The sequence below is a fragment of the Coenobita brevimanus genome, chromosome 53 (assembly GCF_032717465.1).
Source record: "Coenobita brevimanus isolate Jiangsu-jjx chromosome 53, ASM3271746v2, whole genome shotgun sequence".
Taxonomy (NCBI): Eukaryota; Metazoa; Arthropoda; class Malacostraca; order Decapoda; family Coenobitidae; genus Coenobita; species Coenobita brevimanus.
In genome coordinates this window covers 20,189,247-20,216,798 of record NC_137006.1, presented here as the reverse complement: position 1 = coordinate 20,216,798, position 27,552 = coordinate 20,189,247, and the positions used below count along the sequence as shown (strand labels likewise).

The window sequence follows — 27,552 nt, the reverse complement described above, 5'->3', positions numbered from 1 at the left end:
CGGTGCCTCGGTGTGTGTGTGTGTGTGTGTGTGTATGTATGTCTTCAGATTTCCTTCGGTGGTCGTGTGAGTAATATGCTGAATTATGCATCTCCTGCATCATCAACACAGATGATCGCGTGCATGGTAGAGTTGCCTATCTTTGTGCAAAGGTGGTGTGAGAGTCAGCTTGCACGACATAGAAGAAGGTGGACATTTTGTAGCGTTACAGAAGAGATTTGGTACTCCTCAGACTATTACATTTCAAACCAACACACGTCACACAAAGATGATACAGCCTCACCTCACACTACCAATCATCACATTGCCGCACATTACCATGTCTCACACTGCCACTACTATGTATCACACTCCCACAGCACACACTATTACATTTCACTTTTCTGAACTTTACGCTGCCATACGGCAGCATCACACATTACACTTAAACACCATATGGTACCACACTTCACATAGCCACATCTGATACTTCTATACTTCTAAATGAACACCTTGTAATGTGCAGTATTGCACACACACACACACACACACACACACACACACACACACACACACTATAACAATGTGAAGTTGGCAAGAACGTTATGCAAGGTGCTTGAAACATCACAGTGTTGTAGAAAACACAGTTACACGTCATTCTATCGTATTTCATTGTGATATACTTCACAGTGTCACACTACATACTACCAATCTCTTGCACACTTCACACTTTCACAGTGTGTAAGTTGGTTGTTATTGTACAAAAGATGGTATAAAAGCTCAGAGTGCTGTAAAAGACAATGATACGCGTCATACTCGTACTATCATACTTTGCTCTATCCCTACCTCTGTACATCACGTGTCACTGCTAATACTACTACTACTCCACACACACTGCCACCCCACATTACAGCACTTAGATCATAAGAGTCCTCGACCTGTACCGTTTACGATTTCTCATGTTGTGCAAGTACTTACCCATATTTGCATATGATGGAACGCTAATGAATCTATACACTACACAACACTAGCTACAGGGGCACAATTACAATAAAACCAGTTATGTTTACATCTCCTTTATCCACACAAGTCATACCCGCACCTCATAGCCTACAGGTCAACCTACAATACCCAACTTATCCACATTAGATACGCGTACACGTTAATCCTTCACCACACTCTAGTCAAGGAACACTATCCTAATCTTTTCCGTCAGCTGCTGTATATCCACTAACAATATATCGCAAAACACCAGCTGCATCCACACCAAGATTATTTGCACCACTCACAGTATATCACCACTATCTATATTCATCCACACTAGTACTATCAAACCACTCATATCCACACCATTACTACGAACACCATTTATATTCACACCAGTACTAATTAGATCTTTGTAACTGTCCTGTGCACAGTCACTACCCTCCACCTACTGTTTTTTACACTGACCTTGACCCCGTAGGGAAGATATGGAATTTATTTCTATCAGCAATGGCTCATATCAGGACACATAACCTGGGCCATTCAGATTTCTTGTGCAGGTCGTATTGAAATCTCCAGTAGACACGACCAACTTATCTCCTTCACAACATTCAGTAATACTAATATGACTGTTGCTGACATGTCCTTCCATTGTGTATAAAGGATTTGGATTTTTTTCTATCAGTAATGGCCCATGTCAGGACACGTAACCTGGGCCCTTCAGATTCCTCGTGTAGTCTCCCATTCTTCTGGAATCATTGCGGGACTCTGAGGCGGGAATGATAATAATACCAGCAAAAACAATAGCCTCCACCTATGTAACAGGTGGAGACTAATAAACTAATAATCGGTCCGCCAAATTTCGTCTTCTGTCCTCCAGACAGTCACTAGTCTCCTGCTACTCTTTCTTACAATGACCTTAACCCCTTTGGGGAGATTTGGATTTTTTTCTATCAGCAATGGCCCGTCAGGACGCATAATCTGGGCTCTTCAAGTTCCTCGCGTAGTCTCCGGTTCTCCTGGAATCGTTGCGAGACGCTGAGGCGGGAATAAAATAATAATAATACCAATGAAAACAATAGTCTCCACCTGTGAAGTAGGTGGAGACTAATTACATCTCCTATATCCACACCAGTACTATCGAAACAACTTATAACTAGAGCATTGGAATGCACACCGCATACTTTCACATCAGTACTTCCACATCGTCTTCATTCATCCACATCACTTACATCTTGCCACACCATAACAACAGCAAAAGGTCGTGGCTGACTTGTCTGAAAATATCCAGACTTGTGATGTTATGGTCAGGTTAATTGTTAATATTTTTATGCAATATGTACTTTATATAACCTGCAACAACATAGGAGATACTTGACTAAATTTTAATTTTTATCATATTCTTTTGGTATCTCGAGACGATTTTGTACCGCTCAGGAGAGACTTTTCAAATGGGCTGATGGATTGCCTTTATTAACCACTTTACCGCTGTGTTGCTTTCCTCTGCTGAATATAAGTTAGTTATCCTTGAAACTGTAAGACGAAGCTATTCACCTTCTGACTGCATAAATGCTGTGTTAACTTTCCTCCTCTTTCATGTCCAGATAAGGAGTAAAGACAGAACCTCATTAGCCTATCATGATAGAGATAGTTGTAGCATTTTATGCCAAATAATAACAGACGATTTTCTTCAACTGAGAGTGAACATAAGAGCCAGAGACTGTTGATTCTGCGAAAATTAACCCTTTCATGGTTAAGACAAGTCCCTAGCTTTCTCCATAGTATTTTTTGTTTCGATAGTGAGTTTTAGGAGCTTGAGAGCGTTGACATAATTAACATTATCTCTATCACCCAATGCTTGTTAGCCCAATTACGCACGTTAGGGGCCGTGGCTAGGCTCCTCAGTCCCGACATTTAAGGCAAGGGTCAGCAGGCTTGCTCGCTCCTGAGTGGTATCACGTGAGCAATAAATTCAAACCATTCCTTACCCTGCTTAGGCCTACGGACCCCATCAGGTTGGAACGCTTTAACCCAGTAGACTGCCAAGAGTCCATTTCGTTATATGGACACTGTCCAACGCAATACATGATTTCCTGGATAACAGGACACCGCTTGGCTGATCACTCAGTGTAGAATCACCTGGAGGTTGCACTGCATCGTGTATTTAGACGGTGGACACAACCTACTACAGTGCAGATAAATTTTTCATGTAAAAATTTCTCCAGTATTATATCCACCCCGGGCTAGGGTTGGGATTCACTGGCAAACTTTGCTCAGCACCGTTCCGTAACTCAGAAGTTCATTGAGAGGACGAACGAGGAACATGGGAAGTTTCTGCAGTTTTCTTACCTTATCGATCTTGTTGAAAATGATAAAAATCCTCCCGTAAAAGGATTTGTTTATTGAAAGATCGAGAGAGATTATTCTGTACACTCCTTGTCTTTCCTACAAAAACAAACCATAATTACGACAGGGAGTTGCTCTTAAGTTTGCCGGTGATTTATCCAAGTCTTTAGGCTTACTTCTGCATAATGTATACTCACCTGCACGAACATTTTGTAAATGATTAACAAGAAACATTTTCTTTTATCTCGTTTTCTCTTTGACCGCTTGAATTTTTAAAGGTGGAAGCATCTCTTGCAGCATTTTGGTCATTCAGACAGTCTAGACAGTATATCGATTTTCGTACGCGAGGTGCTTCATTTTAGCGAAGCCTAAAATAGTCCTCCATTATGGAATAGCCTATTTCATTTCTTGCGTTACCTTTTAACCATGAGACGTCTTCTCAGGGATACATAAATATCTGGCTGTAGCGAGATGTACATCATCGTCTTGTCGTGATAAGAATGAAAAAAAAAAAAAAAAGTCCTTATCTTGACGACCAAAGTATCTCTAAGCTACATTAGCTAGGGTAAAAGTGCTCGATGAGCAATATCCCCTCATCCGAACGTCAACTTTGACCCAAGACCGTTCCTTATATCGATCTGCACAAGCCTCTATGATTTCTTTCCCTCCCCACACACAATGCTTGTGCTGAGTTTGGACCAATCAGATTGGGCATTCATGAGATAACGCTGCGCCATGAAACTTTGACCTGAGACCTCGACTGTCGGTGAATCGACACAAATTCGAATAACTTTTTCCTAGACGAGCACACAGTGTATGAGTATGTGCCAATATTGATCCTTTCTTGCCACTGACGTCGACTTGATCCCAAAAGCTACGCCTTTGGCATCACAAACAACAAAAGAGTTCATCGACATGAGGGGATTAATGGATACTGTTTCCATGCCATCACTACACCTACACGACATGCCCTAAATTACGTAAGGCCATCTCCAGACAGGAAGACTGAAGATAAGGACAACCAGATCTTGAAAGGTTAGTCTCATTTCTGTAACTGCTCCATCCCAAGCAAAACTATATTCTTCTGGGAGTAGTAAGAATATATAAAAAGGAAAACTTTTAATATTCTCTTACTGAAAGGGTTGACAAGACTTTCTTTCTCCCAGCAAGAAGTGTCCCCTATAAATGAATTAAAATCGTCTAGAGGAAGAGAAAAGAAAAATAATAGACGCCATTGTAGCTTAATAATTAAACTCATCACAGCCATCTTTCCTTACTTAAATAAAAATTGTCCTGACGAAGCAAGAATAAACTAAAGAATATGACCTACTTGCTGTTATCAGATTAAACTTTTTGCTTCGAATACTTGTTTCCAAGCCAAATGAAAAGCACCTGTTAATAGTAAAAATAAACACTGGAAAACAAATGATAACTTTCCGTCTGCTACTAAAGGAAATTGTTCCCTCACTGAATTTGGGACCTGAATCAAATCTGAAGTTAGATTTTAGTCATCACGTTTCCAAGTTATACGCATTCAAATGTTATATACATAATGTTACTGGGCATGCCATATTATATTGTATATTGTCATACTGGAAAGCAAACTTGAGTACTCTGTAAACACTTTATTACATTATATTTAGATATTCATGATTGAAAACCAGAGTGTATATTGTGTAACATTCCATGAAAATAGTTTAAGAAATAAGAATTTGTATAATGAAAAACTCTTATTAAGAAATGGAACATGTGCCCTCTATACACTCAACTGAAGCGTTGGTCAACAGCGTTCGAAAGTGTTTGAAACATTTACTCATGCACTTGCGGGAGGTGATGTGGTCTCCTGCTGTAGAAACCAGCAGCAATCACCCATCATATTTGGGTCCAAGCGCCCTTGATATCTAGTTTCCAGTACCGAAATATCTTGGTGGAACCTTTCTCCATGCTCATCACTTATCTCGCTCAGATTAGGTGGAAAGAAATCAAGATGGGAATGCAAGAAGTTAATTTCAAGAGGCATTCTACAACCCATCTGTTGATAGACTTTTAGCATGTTGTACACTAATTCAACACAATGTTCAGCTCTATAGTTCCCAAGGAGGTTCTGCACAACCAATACAAATGTTTCCCATGCTGTAGCCTCATGTGGGTTAAGTTTAGTTTTAAACTCACTATCACACATTAGCTTCCGAATCTGAGGCCCAGTGAATATGCCTGCTTTGAGCTTAACATCTGTTTTCTCGATGCCAAACTTCTGGTACTGGGCATCATTACTATCATGATCCATTGCCTTTATAAAGTTTTTCATAAGTCCCAGTTTGATGTGAAGTGGTGGAAGGAAGATTTTCTGGGGGTCTACAATTGCTTATGCTGCACATTGTACCTTCCAATTGTGTGTGCATGTCTTTTAGGCCAGTCTTTCCTAACATAATGATTTTTGTCATCACGGCTGTCCCATAGGCATAAAAAACACATGTGTTTTGTGTACTCGTAGCCAAGCTGCAGACCTGTGAGTTGGGAAACCACTTTGAGATCCTCACAAACATTTCACTTGTGAGCTGAGTAATTAGAAAATTTCAGAAGGATTTCCATCGACTCATATGTCTCCTTCATACCAACAGCATGAGCTACAAGAAGAGAAGGTTTTATGTTAACACTGTGTAGCAAAACAGCTCTGAGGCTCATTTTGCTGAAACCTACGAAGTCTCAGTTCGTCAGGCACATGCTCATATCCAAGTTCATGCATCATTCCATTAACATCAGTATGAAAACAAACATTATTTTCTGTGTTACAGAAACAGCTAAATGTGTTTGACAATGATGAAAGTGGGAAATTCTAGTACCCTCCTATAGGAGATTCCACTGTTTCAGTCTGGGGCCCCAAACTTGAACCTTCTCTTTAGACATTGATAGGTCTCTCACCAGATCATTCAGTTCTTCTTGATTTAACAAGTGTGGGCTTCTTTCCTCAGATTCAGGTTCATACTGTTCATCCGTATCATGGCCATTGCTCTCATCATCTGTGTTAATCTCCAGAGCAACAGCAGCGGGGGGCACTGGCACAGGATTCTCCATGTCATCAGGAACCGGCATCAGAGCCGGTTTTTCTTTGAGAATCCAGCAACTTTTGTTATAAAAGGTAGCAGTCAGAGTAATGGTTCGTTGGCTCACACCATGTCATTGGCACAGCAAAATGCATTCCCTTCCATTTACCATTCAACCACTGCATAAGTCCAGAGTTAGAAACAGTGCAGCGAAGATGAGGTGCCCAACTTTTGTCTTGGTCTCCAATTTTACATCCCAAACAGTACCTGAAGGCAGTTTTAACTCTGTTGGGAAGGTTCTTGCGCTGGTCATGTGGGGTGTATTTTCCACAAATGTAACAAAAGTTATCGGATGATTCACACAGTAATGTCTATCCATGATGTCTGAAGTACCTAAAGAAAAGACAAATGTGTATATCAGAATGTTATTACCTCTCTTGGATGGAGTCCAACGAGGTATTGTTTTTGGTCGAGTTTCTTTCTTTGTTTGTCATCAACATTATGGAAGAACGGCTGAATAAAATTACATGAAACTTTTTGGATATGTGGGCACTGGATCCCAAAGAAAGTGATTAATTTTTGGAGGTAATTGAGTGACCCTGATAGGTCAATATCAAAGTAACGGATTTCAGAGGGCTATAACTTTACAATGGTTGAAGATAGAGATACTGTATTTACTATTTTAAACATACAGGAAGTTGTAATATGGGCTTTCATTTGGCACCAAGACCTTTGACCCTGAATGGCCTTGAAAGGTCAAATTCAAGATTACGGACATTCATGAGGGTGTAATTCGAAGCTGGTTGAATATAGAGAGATATTTACTATTATCAACATATAGGAAATCCCATATGGGTTTTTAATTGGTACCTTAACCTTTAACCATAAGTGACCTTGAAAGAGCAAATGCAAGCTCACGGACTTTCAGAGGGCGTAACTTGAAAAACATTTGCGCTGTTACCTTAGACTTTAATTGTCCATCCATCCATCCATCCATCATCCAGTCCTACGTTGCCCCATGAGGTGCGTAGAAGCCCGGGGCTAGGCAGTTGGTCCTGACATTTAAGATGAGAGTGACCAGCCTTACTCATCCCTGAGTGGCATTACATGAGCAATCAACCCCAACCAGCCCTTGGATATAAACCTTCACTGGTTCAATCCGATTGGAGCACAATAATTACGCACTAAACCACCAGGCGCCAAAATTTGGTTATATGGTTACCACCCAGCGTAGTAAATGGTTTCCTGGTGTACAGGAAACCATTTGGCTTGTCACTCAGTGTAGAGTCACCCACAGGCAAAAGGAAGAGGAAAGAATGAAGGAATGAAAGACAGAAGAGGGAGTGTAAAGTCACCCGTAGGCAGAAGGAAGAGGAAAGAATGAAGGAAAGAAAGAAGAAGATGGAAGGAAACAAGGATGGAGGAGAGGACAGGGCAGACACCCGAGAGCAGCTCTACATTGAGTGAGTGGATGGTGGGCACCCCCACCTACCAAACTGACGCTAAATGGCAGAAATGAATCAGTACATAATTGCAATAACTGCTATCCAGTGAGGTTTGCTGTTCATGGCTCCACTTGTTTGTTTCTTTGTTTCCTTGTTTGTTAGCAACATTACGAAAAAACTGCTGAATGAAAATACATGAAACTCTCTGGATATGTGGGCAGTGGTTCCCAAAAAGGCAATTAATTTTTGGAGGTAATCGAGTGACCATGAAAGAACAAAATCAAGGTCACGGATTTTCAGATGGCTATAACTTGAAAACGTTTGAAGATAAATATATTTACTAATATGAACATACAGGAACGTGAAATATGGGCTTTCATTTAGCACGAAGACCTATGACCTTTAATGACCTTGAAAGGTCAAACTCAAGGTCACACATATTCAGGGGGCTATAACTCGAAACTCGATGAAGAGTGAGATATATACTATCACTAAGATATAGAAAATCTCATACGGGCTTTCACTGGGCAGCATGACATTTGACCTTGATTGAGATAGGTCAAATGCAAGATCATGGATTTTCAGAGGGAGTAACTTGAAAACATTTGCGCCATTACCTTAGACTTTAATTATTCACTGATGCTGAATGGCAGAAACGAGTCAGTATTTACCAGCAATAAAATAACTGCTACTGGGTGAGGTTTGTTGTGCCTGGCATCACTTGTTTTATCATCTCTTATTATATTACATATTATTTGTCGTGAAAGCTAAACACTGAGGCCTCATTTCTTAGTCTCTGATGAACAAGAATTGTATTATGTATACCGTAATGTATATTATTATTAATATGTTATACACATATTACTGTATTATATATTATATTAGAAGCCCTAAAACACATTTGAAACCTTTGCATAGTGAGTCTGAATCCATCGATGTTGGGTCAGCACAGGGTCACCTAATATAATTGGATACTATGTCTATCTATCTATCTATATACCTAGGCTGCTTCCCCCAAGGAAAGGGAGGTAGCCGAGACAGGATGACACACTCCCCATTTACTCATCCATTCAAACACATTCATTCGCATCTTAGCCCCAAAGGGGAGAACAGACAGATCCTCACCGCACCACACCGCACAAGGGTCAACTGCGCAATGCAATCAGTGACATCCGCAGCAAGGCCCGACAGCAGAACTGGTTTACCCCTGCCACATCATAACAGACCCATCCCCTTACCCGCACCTGACCTGACTAGCTGATCAGACCAAATGCGGGAGAATATCCCCTCCGGGCTGCGTCATCACTTATTCATTCACAATTTCTCTCCATTTATTTCTGTCTCGCACAGCCACTCTTCCTTGCTGAACAGACATCCCTCTCGCATCCAGCGTTCTCTTGACAGTGTCCATCCATCCTATTCGTGGTCTTCCTCTCAGCCTTACACCTCTCACATCAGATCTAGTTATCTTTTTCACCAATCGCTCATTATCCATTCTCTCCATATGCCCAAACCATCGCAACACCCTCTGCTCAACTCTACCAGCCATCTCCCGAACAACTCCAGTTCTCCTTCGCACTTCATCATTCTGCACTCGATCCATACGCGTCACTCCACACATACTCCTCAGACACCTCATCTCCATTACATTCAAACTTTTCCTCTCTGCTACACCCGTATTCCATGTTTCAGCCCCATATAATGCAGTCGGTACCACAACACCCTCATACAGCCTTCTCTTTACATCCATTCTAAGCGAACGACATTTGAACACTTTTTTCATTCCTCCCAGCACCTTTCCTACTTCATTTATTCTAAACTTCACTTCTGCATCTATTCTTCCATCCACAGCAACATGTGACCCTAGATATTTAAAACAATCTACCTCCTCAAGCAACTCACCATTCAAAACTATATTCATCCCCCCACCATCTATTAACCTCGTACACTTCATCACTTTACTCTTATTCTCATTTACTTTCAATTTCCTCCTTTCACACACCCTTCCAAACTCCTCTACCAACTGTCTCAATCTCTCCTCTGAATCAGTCACCAGTGCAGTATCATCTGCAAACAGCAGCTGCTTCAGATTCCACTCTCCACCATCAACATTCACCAGACTCAGACCTCCACCTAAAACTCTTGCATTCACCTCCCTTACAACACCATCCATGTAAATATTAAACAACCAAGGCGACATCACACATCCCTGTCGCAGCCCCACTCTCACGGGAAACCAATCACTCACAGCATTTCCCACTCTTACATATGCTCTACTATTTACATAAAAACTTTTCACCCCTTTTAGTAACCTTCCATCAAGTCCATACAATCTTAAAACAGTCCACAAAGCCTCCCTATCAATTCTATCATACACTTTCTCTAAATCCATAAATGCCCAAAACACATCCTTGCCTTTCGCTAAATACTTTTCACACACTTGTCTCACAGCAAACACCTGATCAACGCATCCCCTCCTTCTCCTAAAACCACACTGCTCATCACCAATCACTCCCTGTGTACCCTCTCTAACTCTCATAATTAACACTCTACCATACACCTTACCTACAACACTCAACAGACTTATACCCCTAAAGCTAGTACATTCATACTTATCACCCTTGCCTTTATACAACGGGACCACACAAGCACTTGCCCAGTCAATTGGCACCATAGCTTTCTCAAAGCACACATTCAACAATCTTACTAACCAGTCAACAATAGTCACTCCACCACCCTTCAGGCATTCCACAGCACACCCATCCATACCTGCAGCTTTCCCTGTTTTCATCTCCTTTACTGCCTTCTCCACTTCCTCCTTCGTGATCAAAGAATCATTCAACTCTCCCAACACATTTATTCCTTGCACCCTTCCATCCGCCACAATCTCAGCCACCCTTTCCTCCTCTACATTTAACAATCTTTCAAAATACTCTGCCCATCTCTTCCTTACTGCATCCATCTCAATTAACATCCTTCCATCCTTCTGCTTTTACTCCTTCTTCCTTCCCAGACTCTCTCTTTCGCACCCTTTTCACCTCCTTCCAAAACATTTTCTTATTCTGTTGAAAATTCTCTGTCAGCCGCCTACCCCACCTCTCATCTGCTGCCACTTTAGCATCACGCACAGCCCTTCTCGCTCTATTCCTCTTTTCCTTATACCTTTCATATGACATCTCATCCTTCCTCTGCAGCCACACTTCATATGCACGTCTCTTCTCAGCCACAGCCATACCTGCTTCCTCGCACCACCATTCACTTCCTTTTCTTACACCACCACCCACACGTCTCACACCACACACCTCTTCTGCATGCCCCACCACAGCACTCTTAAACAACTGCCATTCCTCCTCCACGCTGCCATTTTCCCGATCTTTCACTGCGTTCCACTCATCTTTCAATTTCTCCTGATACTCTATCTTTTTCTCTCTTTTATCCAACTCACTCACTTGCAAAACCTCCCTGCCACACCTAACCCTCCTAGCTCTCACCCATCTCTTACCAACTCTTAACTTTCCCTCCACCAGGTAGTGGTCAGACATACCTCCACCCTCCCCTCTCAGAACTCTCACATCCAACAATCTTCCTATTACATTCCTAGACACAACCACATAGTCCATCAAAGCTCAGTCAACAACCCTTCCACCCTCCTGTCTCACCCATGTATACTTATAAATATCTTTCTTCTCAAACAGCGTATTCCCAATCACCATCTCTCGCTCAACACAAACCGCTATCATTCGTTCCCCATTTTTATTTCTTCCAGGCACACCATGCATACCAACTACGCCTTCAACTGCTACATTTCCCACTCTAGCATTCAGATCTCCCATCATTACCACATTCACATTCGCTCCAAAACTCTGCAGACACTCATCAACATCATTCCAGAAAGACTCCCTCTCTTGTTCATCCCTTTCACTACCAGGCCCATATGCACTCACAAACACCCACAACTCACGTTCAAATTTCGCTTTCACCCACATCAGTCTGGATGACACCTCCTTCCATTCAATCACACATTTCTGTACTTCCGGACTCACTAACAAGGCCACACCTTCTCTTGCCCTTCCTCTATCAACACCTGACAATCTTCCATTCACACTTCCAAACATAGATTCCCCCTTCCCTTTCATCTTCGTTTCACTCAGAGCTAACACATCCAACTTTCTTCTCACAAAAATTCTCCCAATCTCCTCCCTTTTAGCCTCAATTGTACTACATCCACGCACATTCATAGACCCAATCTTCAGGGTACGGGGATAACTCCATCCTCCATCCCTTTCTCTGGCCTGTCTCTTTTTAGGAACTAAAAAACAGAGGAGGGGGTCCCTAGTCCCCTCACCCCGCCCCTTTTAGTCGCCTTTTACGACACGCAGGGAATACGGTGGCAGTATTCTTCCTAACACAACCTGGCCGCAGAGTAGCAGTACCACCCCATAGTGCGGCCAGGTTGTGTGTTATACTCTGTATGACTTAAAATCCTGACGTGCTGGCAACATTTTGGCCATGGATTTGGAAACAGCATCCACCAATTAGTCTAAAACACAATATTTTTAGTCCAGTAGCAAAATCTTTGTTGACTCTGAGGAAAGAGTTGCTCATTATGCTCGTAATTATCTCTTACTAAGGTGAACAAACATCAGCTGGAGCCAGCAAGAATATGATTACGAAATTCTTGAAACTATAACATCTCCTCCCCAGTCTGAACTAGACTACTGTAGTCTATAAGTGGCAAGAATAAACTATATAACAAAATGAGGCGCTTGTACTGTTTGGATTAATAGCCTGATGCAGGAAAGCCACTTACTTGGACGGGTGGAAAATGACACCTGTGATAGGCCTGTACACACACACACACACACACACACACACACACACACACACACACACACACACACACACACACACACACACACACACACACACAGCCATTACGCACAGTGTCACATACTTCATGCTTATTACTTCCACTGCTTGCACTGTTATTTCTGAAACACCCTTCATACACACACCAAGAACTCTTGAACTATCACATCACATACTTTACTGACACAAATCTAACCATGGCAGATCTCACACCATCATACCCAATGCTATGGCATCTCACAACCTAGCATTGCCTAACCATACACTGCCAACGATCACAGTGCCGTATTTAAATTTGTATTCAGTAGCTCACTCTCTTATACACAGAGATAGAAATACTCTGTGTACACAGTTCAGTCACATTTGTTGCTACAAAACTTCACATCGCCACATTTCTCACTGACCCATCATCAACTGCCACACTGTGTATGTCCATACTATCAAGGTCTTAGGAAAATTACCTAGCACCTCCTCTTTACAAGTTCATGTCTTCTTAGGGCACATAAACATTCTCCTCTATAGGTGTGTTATTTATGTTGTATTGTAATGGGCTTAGCGGGATGCATGGCACGTTTTCATCACCAGTTTATTTCTTCATTTGGCACGTTATTGTCTTAAATGGCATTTTTGCATACAAAGTTGGAACACTTTGAGTACCATAACTGCTTTAAATTTATTTATTATTTTTCCCCTCGCACGAGATAAAAATTTTTACCTTACGGCAAACATATCGTAACGAAGACACTATAAAAATATGTATCAGAAAGATGTCATAAATTAACGAGAGAATGTTAAGAAGCACAAGAAGATTCTTATCTGCGATACATATGCAGACCGGTGATATAAACCACACGAATTACATACAAGCAGATATTAACCATTCAATACCACTGTCGTCTAAAGTAAATAAGATCGTCTGGTAGGATGCAGAATAAGAAATAAATGATCTCGTAGGGTTGTAAGAATTAACAATACCACCATAGCCGTCATAACCTAACTCTATATGTATGTGTCACTCAGCGCTTTTACTTTACTAAATAATAATATCTTCTTCCATATCACTTGCGCTACGTTGATATTAAGGCGATATAAATAACGTATGAGAGAATATAGTAATTATTATGCCAAACAATTTGCTTCGGAATAGATGTTTTGAATACTCCAATGCCACTTAGAATACATCTGTGAAATATGTAGGAACCTCCCAACCACAGAAGAATTTAGACCAGATTCACAGCTAGGCACCATTTCACTCAGGGACACATATTCGGTGCTGAGTAGAATTTCGGCTCGTTGACTGTGTATTGGGCAGTGGCTGTGTGTTGTGTTGGAGCGTAGTGTTGTGCAGTGTTGTGCTGGGCTGAGCTGTGTCGAGGTAATGGTCTTTTGTGTGTGTGTGTGTGTGTGTGTGTGTGTGTGTGTGTGTGTGTGTGTGTGTGTGTGTGTGTGTGTGTGTGTGTGTTTCGGTGTTGGTGTGTTTATAACCGTGTGTGCGTGAGAGAGAGAGAGAGAGAGAGAGAGAGAGAGAGAGAGAGAGAACCATACTGAATTTATATTACTTCACTTTCCTTAGATTTATACATTAAGCTATATGGTATTTAGAAGCCTATAAAATCAGACTAACTTTTGGTTTACATCATAACCGCGTTTGTGTGTGTGTGTGTGTGTGTGTGTGTGTGTGTGTTTCTAACTTTACAAAAATCCCTTGCTCCTCTCAGCTTATTTGATGGTTTAGTCATTCGGGTTAGTTGAATCCTTCTGACAAACAAGGAGACTCATTCCTATTTCGTACTAAAGCACACTGAATTGCATGCATCCACTAGTTAATATTTAGTTAGGTGGACTCTGGCCAATTCTGTAAGGCGAGAACAAAGCCAACATATTCAGCCAGTCCAATGGTTGTGTTTGGAGGTGGTACACGGCCTGATCTGGGTTTCTTTCCGCGGCTGACTGACCGGTCTGTGAACATCAACGTTAACGTTGAATCGTCCACCACATCTTGGCGGAGATTGCTGTAATTTTGTAGCCAATTACCAGTAATTTAATGAAGGAATGAAACGTTACCGGCATTCTTTGTCAGTTTCGCAGCACATCTTCGTTAATGACGTCATACTCTAGTGTTAATATCTTGTTACAACCCAGTGACAGAATTAGAAAAGAGTACGGCTGTATATCCTTTCCGCAACATTTTTCCTTGACCAGCACCATGCATTAGTGGCAATCTCCTTTAGCACCTTTATGAATGAATAAGACAACGATTCCATGTCCTCTCTCACATCATATTCTAGTGCTGATCCTTGTTATATATCAGCCTGTCGAGAAATAAACAATTTTGGGCCACTGAAAATTACTGGCAATATTCTGTGAAATGCAGCTGTTACTTAGTGAAGGTCATATATATGGCTACCTTCTTGTCAGTTAAGGACACTTTTTATCACAAGTTCCTTACTGGTTATTTTCTGCTTATTTCACTTTATGGTCTCTTAAATTCCCTTCGTTTACTGCAAAGATCAACGCAGGTGGTGAAAATAAGAAAAGAGTGTATGATCGTCCCATGGAAAGCATTAAACTGGTAGGGAAGTGCTAGTAAACCCATCTTCCTGTAATTTGGCAAAAAACTGCTGAGCTGTAAAAACCGATTAGCGTAAGATTAGAATATGATGCTAGTCACAAAGAAGTGTCATGCATACGGTGTAGAGCCGTAGTGTTGTCTTCTTCTAGCACGGAGATGCATAAAATCACCTGTAAAGGGACCCTAATCTGGACCAAGTTAAGGTGAAAAAACAACAGAAATCCTTTTAGATAGACAATCGTACAGTCATTAGAGTAATGGAAACAATTTTGACATGTCCCTTTGCTAGTTTGGAGCATTAAAAATATGCAAAATTTGGATATGTGGAAAAAAATGTGCTTCGCCAGGGCGTTAATAAAAAACATCAACATTGTAATCTCAGTATTACGTCCCTTTGATGCCTTGGGGGATTTGGAAATGTGCTCTTAGCATTACTAGATCAGGACTGTTAAAACCCTGCTACACTTCCCTGTTGTACACACACACACACACACACACACACACACACACACACACACACACACACACTGTCACATACTACACAGCTACTACTGCCACTGCTCGCACTGTTATTTCTGAAACACACGTCATACACACACCTATAACTGTTGAATTGTCACATCACATAATTTACTGTCACACACGCGACACACATCTAACCATGCCACATCTCACATCACATCATCTTACCCTATGCTATGACATCTCACAACCTAGCATTGCCTAACCATACACCGCCAGCGTTCACAGTGCCGTATTTAAATTTGTATACAGTAGCTCACTGTCTTACATACAGCGATAGAAATCTCACTCTGTGTACACAGTTCAGTCACATTTGTTGCAACAAAACTTCACATCGCCACATTTAACACTGACCCATGATCAACTGCCACACTGTACATCTCCGTACGATCAAAGCCTTAGAAAAATTACCTAGTACCTCCTCTTTACAAGCTCATGTCTTTTTAGGGCACATAAACATTTTCTTCTGTCGGTGGATTACAGTTATGTTGTATTATAATGGGCTTAGCGGGACGCTTGGCACTTTTTCATTACCAGTTTATTTCTGCATTTGTCACGTTATTTTTATCTTCAGTGGCATTTTTGGATACAAACTTGGAACACTTTGAGTACCATAAACGCTTTTATTTTATTTAGTATTTTTTCCCTCGGACTAGATAAAATCATTTACCTTACGGCATACGTATTGTAACGAAGACACTATAAAAGAATATGTATCAAAAGGGTATCAGTAATAAATGAGAAAATGTTAAGAGGCACATTAATATTCTCATTTAGGACACTTACGCAAACGGATAAGCTACATGAATAACATACAAGCAGATATTACCTTTTCACTACCAGGGTCTTCTAAACTGAATACATTCGTCTGGTAGCAGAAAGAACAATACATAAATGACTTCGTAGGGTTGTAAGAGTTAACAATACGACCATAAGTGTCAAAACCTAATTCCCTATTGATTTTGTCACACTTTCTCAGCGATTTTACTTTAATGATAATAATATCTTCTTCCATATCACTTACAAGCGTTAAGTTGATATGGAGGTAATATAAGTAACGTATAAGAGAATACAGTAATTATTATGCCAAACAATTGATGCTTTGCATACTCCAGTGTCATTTAGAATACATCTGAAATATGTAGGAACCTCCTAACCACAGAAGAATTTAGACCAGATACACAGCTAGGCACCATTTCACTCAGGGACACATATTCGGTGCTGAGTAGAATTTCGGCTCGTTGACTGTGTATTGGGCAGTGGATGTATGTTGTGTTGGAGCGTAGTGTTGTGCAGTGTTGTGCTGGGCTGAGCTGTGTCGAGGTAATGGTCTTTTGTGTGTGTGTGTGTGTGTGTTTTGGTGTTGGTGTGTGTATAACTGTGTGTGCGTGTGTGTGTGTGTGTGTGTGTGTGTGTGTGTGTGTGTGTGTGTGTGTGTGTGTGTGAGAGAGAGAGAGAGAGAGTTAATTCAATTGATGGCATGTGCAGTATTGCATATCGAGGGACTGAGCGCCCTGTCTGAAAGTGGGTTTGTTCTTTAATCCCTTTAGCACGAGAGTCTTTATTCCTCCTCACTGTCATCGTCATCACCGTCATTGTCGTCGTCGTCTTCGTCGTCATCTTCAGCATGTTATCGTTGGATAAGTGGATGGCATCAATCAAAAGGATCACTCTCTCTCTCTCTCTCTCTCTCTCTCTCTCAGAACTTGAAGCCGTTCACAAATCTCCCTGACATGAGTATAATCACTAACACATCGTGTACATGGATCTCAGAAAATCAGGAAACTTATTTGCAAGTATTCCATTTTTCTTATTTATTTTTTAAGGCTTAAACGTGGTGGTGTTAGAGCGTTATATATATATATATATATATATGTGTGTGTGTGTGTGTGTGTGTGTGTTTCGGTGTTGGTGTGTTTATAACCGTGTGTGCGTGAGAGAGAGAGAGAGAGAGAGAGAGAGAGAACCATACCGAATTTATATTACTTCACTTTCCATAGATTTATACATTAAGCTATATGGTATTTAGCTGCCTATAAGATCAGACTAACTTTTGGCTTACATTATAACCGCGTGTGTGTGTGTGTGTGTGTGTGTGTGTGTGTGTGTGTGTGTGTGTGTGTGTGTGTTTCTAACTTTACAAAAATCCCTCGCTCCTCTCAGCTTATTTGATGGTTTAGTCATTCGGGTTAGTTGAATCCTTCTGACAAACAAGGAGACTCATTCCTATTTCGTACTAAAGCACACTGAATTGCATGCGTCCACTAATTAATATTTAGTTAGATGGACTCTGGCCAATTCTGTAAGGCGAGAACAAAGCCAACATATTCAGCCAGTCCAATGGTTGTGTTTGGAGGTGGTACACGGCCTGATCTGGGTTTCTTTCCGCGGCTGACTGACCGGTCTGTGAACATCAACGTTAACATTGAATCGTCCACCACATCTTGGCGGAGATTGCTGTAATTTTGTAGCCTATTACCAGTAATGGCGGAATGAAACGTTACCAGGATTCTTTGTCAGTTCCGCAGCACATCTTCGTTAATGACGTCATACTCTGGTCTTAATATCTTGTTACAACCCAGTGACAGAATTAGAAAAGAGTACGGCTGTATATCCTTTCCGCAACATTTTTCCTTGACCAGCACTATGCATTAGTGGCAATCTCCTTTAGCACCTTTATGAATGAATAAGACAACGATTCCATGTCCTCTCTCACATCATATTCTAGTCCTGATCCTTGTTTTATATTAGCATGTGGAGAAATAACATTTTTAGGTCAGAAGATTACTGACAATATTCTGTGAACGGCAGCTTTAACTTAATGAAGATAGTATTTATGAGTACCTTCTTGTCAGTTAAGGACACTTTCTATCACATGTTCCTAACTGATTACTTTCTGTGTATTTAACTTTGATTGTCTCTTTCCTTCCTTTCGTAGTCTTCAAAAATCAACGCAGGTGGTATAAATAACAAAAGAGATTATTACCAAGCTATAGACAGCAATAAACTGGGACGGAAGTACTGGTATACTCATCTTTGTCTGTTTTGGCAAAAAAACTGCTGATTTGTAACAGCAGATTAACACTACACTACAGTAGAATATGATGCTAGTCACAAAGAAATGTTATGGATAGGGTGTAGAGCCATAGTGATGTCTTCTTCTGGCACGGAGGACGGAAATCTGGGCCAAGATAAGGTGAAAAACTACAGGAAACCTTGTAAGTAGACAATAATAGAGTTCATTTAATGGAAACACTTGTGGCATTTCTCGTTGAGAGTCTGGTGCATTAAAAATGTGCTAAATTTGGATATGTGGGAGAGAGAAAAAAATCCGTGCTCCGCCGGGGCGGGGCATCCTCTTAATTAAAAAAAAAAAAAAAATCTGCATTGTAAACTCAGTATTACTTTCTCTTGATGCCTTGGGATCGGGAAATGTGTTGCTAGTAATACCAGATCAGGACTGTTAATACCCGGCTACACTTCCCTGTTGCACACACACACACACACACACACACACACACACACACACACACACACACACACACAGTCTCTCTCTCTCCCCCCTACCAAGAACTCCCCTCCTTTTCTCTCCCTTACGTATTTTCCTCTCATTTCTTCTAGGTCAGCTTCTTCTCCACGTCGCCTGAGCTCAGCAACAAGGGTCGGTTCGAATACTTCTCCCGCACCATCCCGTCTGACCATTACCAGGTGAAGGCCATGGTGGAGGTGGTCAAGACACTGGGATGGACCTACATCTCTATCATATACGAGGAATCCAACTATGGCATCAAGGTTAGTTTGTCACAACTGTTGAGCAAGTAAGTGAGATCTGAAAGCTGATGAAGCACAGAATCTGACGAAAGACGGAGATTGTTGGGTGAAAGACGTATGAAGATACACATGACAAGAATTACACCCCTCATTAAAACTCAGCAGTCCAAGAAATAAGCAGTGTCCAGAAAAGAAATATAGGATGTTGGTTAGTAATTTTAGTTGCCATATTGTGTGTTTTAAAGATAATAGCCCATCAGCATTGACCTCAATACACCTCTGAACATAGTCAATACTGTGAGGTCTCCCTAATGTTATTTTTGTTTATTACAGGCGATTTTTATATCTTTAGACAAACTCTGTCTGCAGGAGCGTTAATTTAGGCTGTAGGTAACTCTTCCTGTTCGAAATGCCTCTCATAATCTAAATATTTTCATGTCTAGGTAGCAAAAACTAATCACAAAATAATTTACGCCACAGGACTACAGTGAGGTTAATAGCGTAATACACTTGTCTCACCATTGACCTCCCTAACTAGGCTATTGACATCTCTGGTAGGAGTTTAAGTTTTATGGTCTGATGGCCATGACCACATCTGTTTCTTGATCATGTAATACACGTGTTACTAATATAACTTACGCGTACTACACCTACTAACGACTCCAGTACAACCCAGTACACGTGTTTCTGTATTTCTCTATCCCCCTGCCCCAGGCGTTCGAGGAGCTGGAGGGTCTACTGGCGATAAACAAAATCTGTCTGGCGGCCAAGGAGAAGCTGGTGAAGGACTCCGGTGTGGCCGAGGAGGTGGTGTATGACCATATTGTTCAGAGGCTGATGCAGAAGCACAGAGCCAGAGGTGAGAGGTATTAAACCACAAGGTAGTAACAAGAGTAAAATCAGACAGTATTATAATAAACAGGTTAACGGTCACAGGTTTCAAAAAGTCACCCTCAGTTAATTAAAAATGTTTCACGGTACCACAAATAGAGAACTTGAGTTGTCCTGATCTGAGAGCATTAGTGGCTACAGTATTTAACAATCCCAGGCACCTGTGACTCTTCACCGCTGAACAGGATGGTGCTTGGCATCAAGCGAAATGCTAGAAAAAGGCTCGACAATGACAAGGATAATGAAGGTATTGGTATTAGTTTTTAAGCTTTACACTACGAGACTCTACATAAGACTAAAGACACTAACATTTTCAGACTCTCTGAACTCACTGTTACCCTCGTAATATCGTCTGCTGTTAGTTAGAATAGTGGTGTGTTGTCTTGGCCTTGATGGTTGATGGTGCCAGTATGAACACTTATAGGTTCCAATATTCATTCTTAGCTAATTAAAAATCAACTGAGGTCAGTCTGAGTCGGGTAATATGAAGTTGTTTCCATTACATGAGGGTTAAGGGCTATTGTTTACAACACCTTCACCATGAGATTTTTAATGTAAGAAAGAAGGAACCAAAGGCCAAGAGCCGGCAAGACTGTTCGCTCCAAGAAAAAATAAAAACAAGATTTCAGAGAGCCAAAGTCAAGATACTTTCATTTCGAGTTGCCTAGACACACTGAATTTGAAAGACTGGAGTCCATAGGGAGTTGAAAATAAAGACAAAAGGAAACAGTTCCAGGGCTGACTTGTTTCATCCATGAAGGACTGGGAGCAATAGTTAACTCCAGCATTAGAAAGGTGGAAAGAAAAGGGATGAGACTTTGTTGCTAGACGGATGCTTCGCGCCCGTCATAGCCGTGGAGGAATGCAGACAGACAGTTCAGAGGAGCAATGACCATTGAAGTAGTGATAGAAAAGATATAAAATGCAGCAGTGCAGCAGGAAGACAAAGGCTGAAGGGAGTCAGTAAGAGGAGAGTTAACAAGACGAAAAGCCTTTGACTCCATCTTGTTGAGAAGACCTGTACAGGTATGTGGGGAGCCTCCCCACACATAAGAGTTGTAATCTACACCGGCGCAAATAAAGCCCGTGTGCAAGGGTTAAAAATGGAACAGAGTCAGTTTCGCACACCTTAGCTCTTGGAACCAGATTTTATAAGATGGGTAACAGGAGTTTTCCAAGATAAATCCAGCGAAAATTAAACCCCAGATATGGTCAAAGATAATGCAGGATTGAGTTGGATACCGGTAAAAATTAGAGGATACTCCTGCGGAAGATTTTGTTAGGTTGAAAGATGTAAGATCTGAGTTTTGATGCATAAAAAAAAAATAAATAACTTTTACCCCAGTGAGAGAATTGAGCCAAATCAGACATTAGGTGTGCCATAGCCTCATCCCTTGTTTGTTGAAGTAACTGCTGAGATGGACACGGCCGGAAATGATTAGAAAGGTGAACGGTGGAGTCATCGGTGTATGAGTGGATAGGGTTAGATGTACAGCTTAGGTCATTGATGACTAGGAGGAGGAGGGGTGGTGATACGACAGAGCCCTGAGGAACGCCACTATTGATAACTCTAGGAGAAAAACAGAGGACATCTACAACAGCAGCTAAAAAACGACCCGAAAGGGAGCTAGAATTGAAGGTGCAGCTAGAAGAATAGAAACCATAAGAGGACAGCTTGAAAATTTTAGATTTATGGCAGTCTCGATCAAATGAGTTAAAGATGTCTAGTGCAGTGGCAAAGCTTTCGTCAAAGTCCCAAAAATATGATAACCAGGCGTCTGAAAAGTATGTAAGAAGATATCCAGCGGAGCGTCACTGGCGGAACCCATGCTGACGATCAGAAAGAAGGTTGTGATAGGAAAAATGCTTTAAATTTTTTTTTGTTAAGAATAGACTCAAAGACTGTTGAAGTACAGGAAGTTAAAGCAATTTGACAATAGTTAGAGAGCTGGGAAGGGTTATCCTTCTTTGGGACAGACTGAATGGGAGCAAATTTCCAGCAGGAATGAGAGGTATAAGTTGACAGACAAAGGCGACAGAGTTTACCTAGGCAGTGTGTATGCACAGATGCACAGTTCTTGAGGAAAACAGGAGGGACCCCATCAGGCCAATATGCCTTATCAGTAGTGAGTCCAGTGATGGCAGAAAATACATCAACTGAAGAAATTTTAATGTCGGCCATGAGGAAGTCAGAGGGGGGAAGTGATGGAGGAAAAGCACTGGAATTGTCTAAGGTTGAGCTCGAGGGGAAAGTCTGGGTGAAGTGTTCTGCATTATCAATAGAAGAAATAGCTATACTGACATCAAAGTGGAAAAGAGAAGTGAAGGATGATGAGGTAAAGTTGTTACCAAGGTTTTTGGCAAGGTGCCAGAAGGAGCAGGAATAATTAGAATTGGAGAGTTCAGAGCCTTTAGTACGAATGAAATTATTTTTAGCAAAGTAAAGAACAGACTTAGCAAAATTTTGGGCAGAAACATAAAGGTGAGATCAAGGGTGGGTTGGTTCCTGTACCTTTTCTAGGCTCTCTCCTTGTTGTGGAGCGCATTAGAAGAAACATGATTACAGCAAAGTTTTATTTTTTGCATTAGTCAAAGGATATGAGAAAGAAATGTATACTTCCATGCATGAAAGGATAACCTCCTGGCCATGGAAGCGATAATCATTCCATGGAAAATCAAAGAAGTACAGTGGGCTCACACAGCATGTGAGCTCAGAGTACGCGAATCGTATTGTACGCAAGTGACCAAAAATCATAACCATAAAACTTTGAATGAGCGAGTTTAGCCCACAGTACGAAAGGCAGAGGCAAGGAGTGGCCCCAACCACTATTTTTCCTGACTACGTGACCCCCCCTCTCTGTACGATGCATCAATAGTGACTTAGAGGCTCGTGTGGAAGGTGCTTAAGTGAAGTCTATAGTAAGATCTCGCCAATAACGACTTCGACAATAACGTTTTCGGCAATAACGGTAAGTTAGAATAGATACTCAGTTTCTTTAATAACGTTTGGATTCATTTGAATGACGGTTATTTTGAGAATGCCAACTTGTTATACTGCCAATACGTCCATAACAAGATGAGGAATGAAACAGACAAACAAGAAGAGATGAAGGGAATTGCCGGAAGTGTGAGCAGTAGCGTGAAGGAGATGGAGGATCCTCCCCTTACCACCTCCACTGACTCGCCGGCCACCGTCCCCTCCACCTCCACTCTCCCACCTGACTCACCAGCTGCCTCCCCCTCCACCTCCACAGCCCCACCTGACTCACCTGCTTCACCTGGCATACCTGCAACCCGTACCATAATGACTGTTGCTGCATTCTGGAGGAAATATAACATTCAACAGGCCATAAATTTCTTTGCCAAAGCCTGGAATAATACAACACTGGAAACATGCATGGTGCAACGGGGGCACTCTAAGTGTGTTGCCACACCTCAGAACCCATGTTGTTAGTGTCCATTAGGCCTGTTGTCTACTGTTGTTAAGGTGACTGACAATATTTTTGTTATTGTAGCTATGCCTGTAGTGTATGTCTGAAAAATGTTCCATTTATGTCTCTAAGGGTCAAAAAATGTCAAGGTATGAGGGGGTACCACCCATATGTAATTTTTCCAATAAGATTATGTATTCACAGTACGCAAGGACCAGGACCGCCTGTCCACTCACAGACTCCGCAAGTCCACCGCACTGCCTAATCATCAGAAGCAAAGTGCCATAACCAACGCTTCATGGAATGGTCCACGGGCCTTACTAGAGAAATAGGATAGTTTCAAGTGATAAGGTTGTGATCGGAGGAGCCCAATGGAGAGAAAAGATTAACAGTATAAGCAGAGTAAGGGAAAGGTCAGGTATGTTAGAACTCTCCAAGGTGGTCAGGGATATGGGTAGGGTTCTGTACAAGCTGCTCTAGGTCATAAAGGTTAGAAAATTTATAGGCTTGTTCACCAGGTGGATCAGTGAAAAGAGAGTAGAGCCAGAGGTGGTGGTGAACATTGAAGTCACCTAGAATGAAGATTTCAGGGAATGCAGGAACTGACAGGATGTGTTCCATCTTAGACATAAGACAGCTAAAGAATTTTTCATAGTCAGTAGAATTAGGGGAAAAGTAAACAGCACAGATATATTTAGTCAGAGAATGACAGTATGGCCGAAGCAGAGAGTAGAAAATTCAGAAGATTCAAATCCAGGAACACGAGAACAAGATATGTCGTGGCGTACATGTACACAACATCCACTTTTGGCTTTGAAATGAGTACTGAGAAAGTAAGAGGATACAGAGAAGAACTGATTTCAGTCGGCTTAGACAGTTGAGTCTCAGTACGGAAAAGAAGGTGAGGTTTAGAGGAGAGGTGGTGTTCAAGAGAGAGAAAGTAAAAGAAAGGCTGTGAAGAAGTGAGTCAGACTGTGGTTACAGGCATCTCACTTGGTCGTCACCGGGAGAGGGGCGGATGGTGGGGAATTTGACGTCCCCCCCCCCATGGGGACTCCGAGACTTAGTGATATGATGCCATTTTTATAAAATTTTTAATAGGAAGTTTAGTGTGTAATGTGCTCTTGGTTTCATGTTGACATTGAGAGGAAACTGTACTGGAGAGCATGCTGGCCTACCCTCTGTTACTGAATAGCTGGTCAGGAGCTAGTCCCGAGGGCTGACGAAACGGGAGCTCCAGCTTTCCATGTCAGGAGCTTTCCATTCACCATGAGAGTGCTGCCCTGCTCGACTGGTGCTACAATCTCCCTTAAACCAAAAACAAATACTATAAAATGACATCGTATAGGTAATAAAAGTTGAACAGCATATACAAACAAAAACCAATATTTTAACACTATTAACACAGAATACTGTACAACCACCATTCTTTAACTCCCTGCGTCCGATTACTAGTCATTTACATCCTGATTATAATATTTAACATCGGAGACAGTGTTTGAATTCGGGGTGGGAAAGGAGGGGTGGAACAGATACAGCCTTACCCAACTCCTTCTCTGCTGTGGATGTCTTATAAACAAAACAAAATGATCAGATAGTAGAAAGAATAAACTGATTAAATTCATCCTGCTAAAGAGGTTAATCCCTTCTATTCAGCAAGTTCCTTCTGGTGTTCTTTATATACCTATTGCTTTTCTACACATGATTTTTGCTCTCTGATCATTTTTCATGCCCCCTGGTTTTTACTGTCTCTCCTTTATATTCTTTTCCCATTTGATTTTTCTGACATTTCCCACCACCATGTTTTCATTTTATTTTTACCGTAGTGAGTCCTAAATCTCAGTCATAACATTTTATATTTTCTTCGTGTCCTAGTAACCCTTGCCCTCCGTATTTTATCAGTATGGCTATATACAGAATCTATAAATCAGTTTACCTGCACATCTGTTTGTGTATCTATCTATCTTTCTTTGTATATATTTGTGTTTACTTATTTAAGTAGGTATCTTAATCCATTTGGGTGCGTTTCATTCACAAGGGTTTAAATGTATGTGTAAGTGAATATGGATCCATTTTATGTCCCAGTAACACAAGCACCAACACACACACAAAGCTATGAACTGTGGTTTTCGAGGTCACAGATATGATCATGGCGGATTTTCAGTTTTATGTCACTATGTTCACTGTTATTCCGTACAACCCGATCACCGTTATATCAACACCTTCATTAATACCACAAAGCCAGATCTGACTGTTATACCCTTAGCTTATCACAACACAGAGTGTCGGTATTAGTTCCTTGGTGTCGGATGCCGTGTGGGGCTGCAAAAGATTAGCCCTTTGTTGACGTATTGTAGGTGAACTATCTAACCTTAGAAACTGGTGTTCTTACCTGTGTCCATCGCAAATTAGACTTTTGGGCCTGTGCAAGGCTCTTTACTCTCCTGAATTAAAGGCCACTGCATAATCCATTGTTAACAGTTATGTAAGTTGTGCTTAATGACCCAGATTACCAGGAATCACCTCATATGATAGACCATGAGCCCTTCACATTTCTCTGTGGGCGTGAATATCTATTAATAGGGCCAGGAGTTGTCTGGTATGATGTGGGTTGTAGAAGATACAACGCTACCTGCACGTTCCCTTGCATCCAGTGTAACCCAGTGTCATGTAATCTAATATTTTTTATCTCCTTTCCCATACACTTGGTCACCTTTTAGTCTGACTAAAAGATGGAGAGAAAAAGGCTGTTATGAGCAACCTAGAGAAATGCCTGCTTTCCTGATTTAGCGAGCTAGTATGAGTGAGCGAGAATGAAATCCAGGTGCCAGATAGTAAAGTACATATGGCACTATGTTTTGATTAAAAGGTATATAGTAAAGGGTAGGAATGACTCGGCAGAGGATAATTAGAAACTAAAGGAGAAATTATTTTAGGTGAAGGATTTGGAACGCCATGTCATGAAACCAAATGTCTAACCTGAGAGAAGTAGAGGGTAATAAAGACTGGAAAAAACATGGATATATTAGTAAGAAAGGTAGGACAGAAGAGAAGAGGAGGACAGTAAGGAGAGAAAGATGGGAACAAAAAGCCCCTTTTGGTCGCCTGTTGCGACAAGCCGGTATACTGGGAAAAGATAAATTTGTTCCCCCCTTCCCGAGGAAGAGATCCAGTTGTGACACTGGATGACCAACTATTAGACATTATGATCAAGTATAACCTCTGTATCCCCTTTATAAGTGAAGACCAAACCAGAAGATGGTTAGGATGTCAGTAACTTTGTGTTACCTAGTATAATGTTTGATATGACACAGTATGACAATGTAATCCAGAAAACTAATATGACTTGTATGATATAACATAACACAATTCGTTTTCTTTGGGTCGAACCAGGAATTGGGTAAGATGATGTTCTCATATAGTAACCTGTTATGATCTACTGGAATGTAGACGCAGACTGACTAATTATGACCCTATGTGACTTCATATGATCTAACGTGAACTTATTTCCCCCTGCCAGGCGTGATTATCTTCGGGTCGGACCAGGAGGTGGCTGGTGTGATGCGAGCGGTCAGGAGGAACAACGCTACCGGCAGCTTCTCTTGGATAGGGTCCGATGGATGGTCTGCTCGCTCTCTGGTGTCATCAGGTGAGTAATGGAGTATTAGGGTATTAGGTGGGTATTAGAGCAATGTTGT

General features: G+C 41.3%; 1 protein-coding gene across 1 annotated transcript in view; it reads left to right on the top strand.

Annotated features, from left to right (window-relative positions):
* Positions 1 to 19,478: 19,478 nt before the first annotated feature.
* The window catches only part of LOC145400659 (metabotropic glutamate receptor 6-like), a 202,077-nt gene continuing 194,003 nt past the window's right edge, over positions 19,479 to 27,552 (top strand). Inside the window, exons 1-3 of the mRNA XM_080273092.1 lie at positions 19,479 to 19,553; positions 20,247 to 20,391; positions 27,375 to 27,503. Of these exons, the coding sequence (XP_080129218.1) occupies positions 19,479 to 19,553; positions 20,247 to 20,391; positions 27,375 to 27,503 (349 nt within the window). The remainder of the gene's footprint in view (positions 19,554 to 20,246; positions 20,392 to 27,374; positions 27,504 to 27,552) is intronic.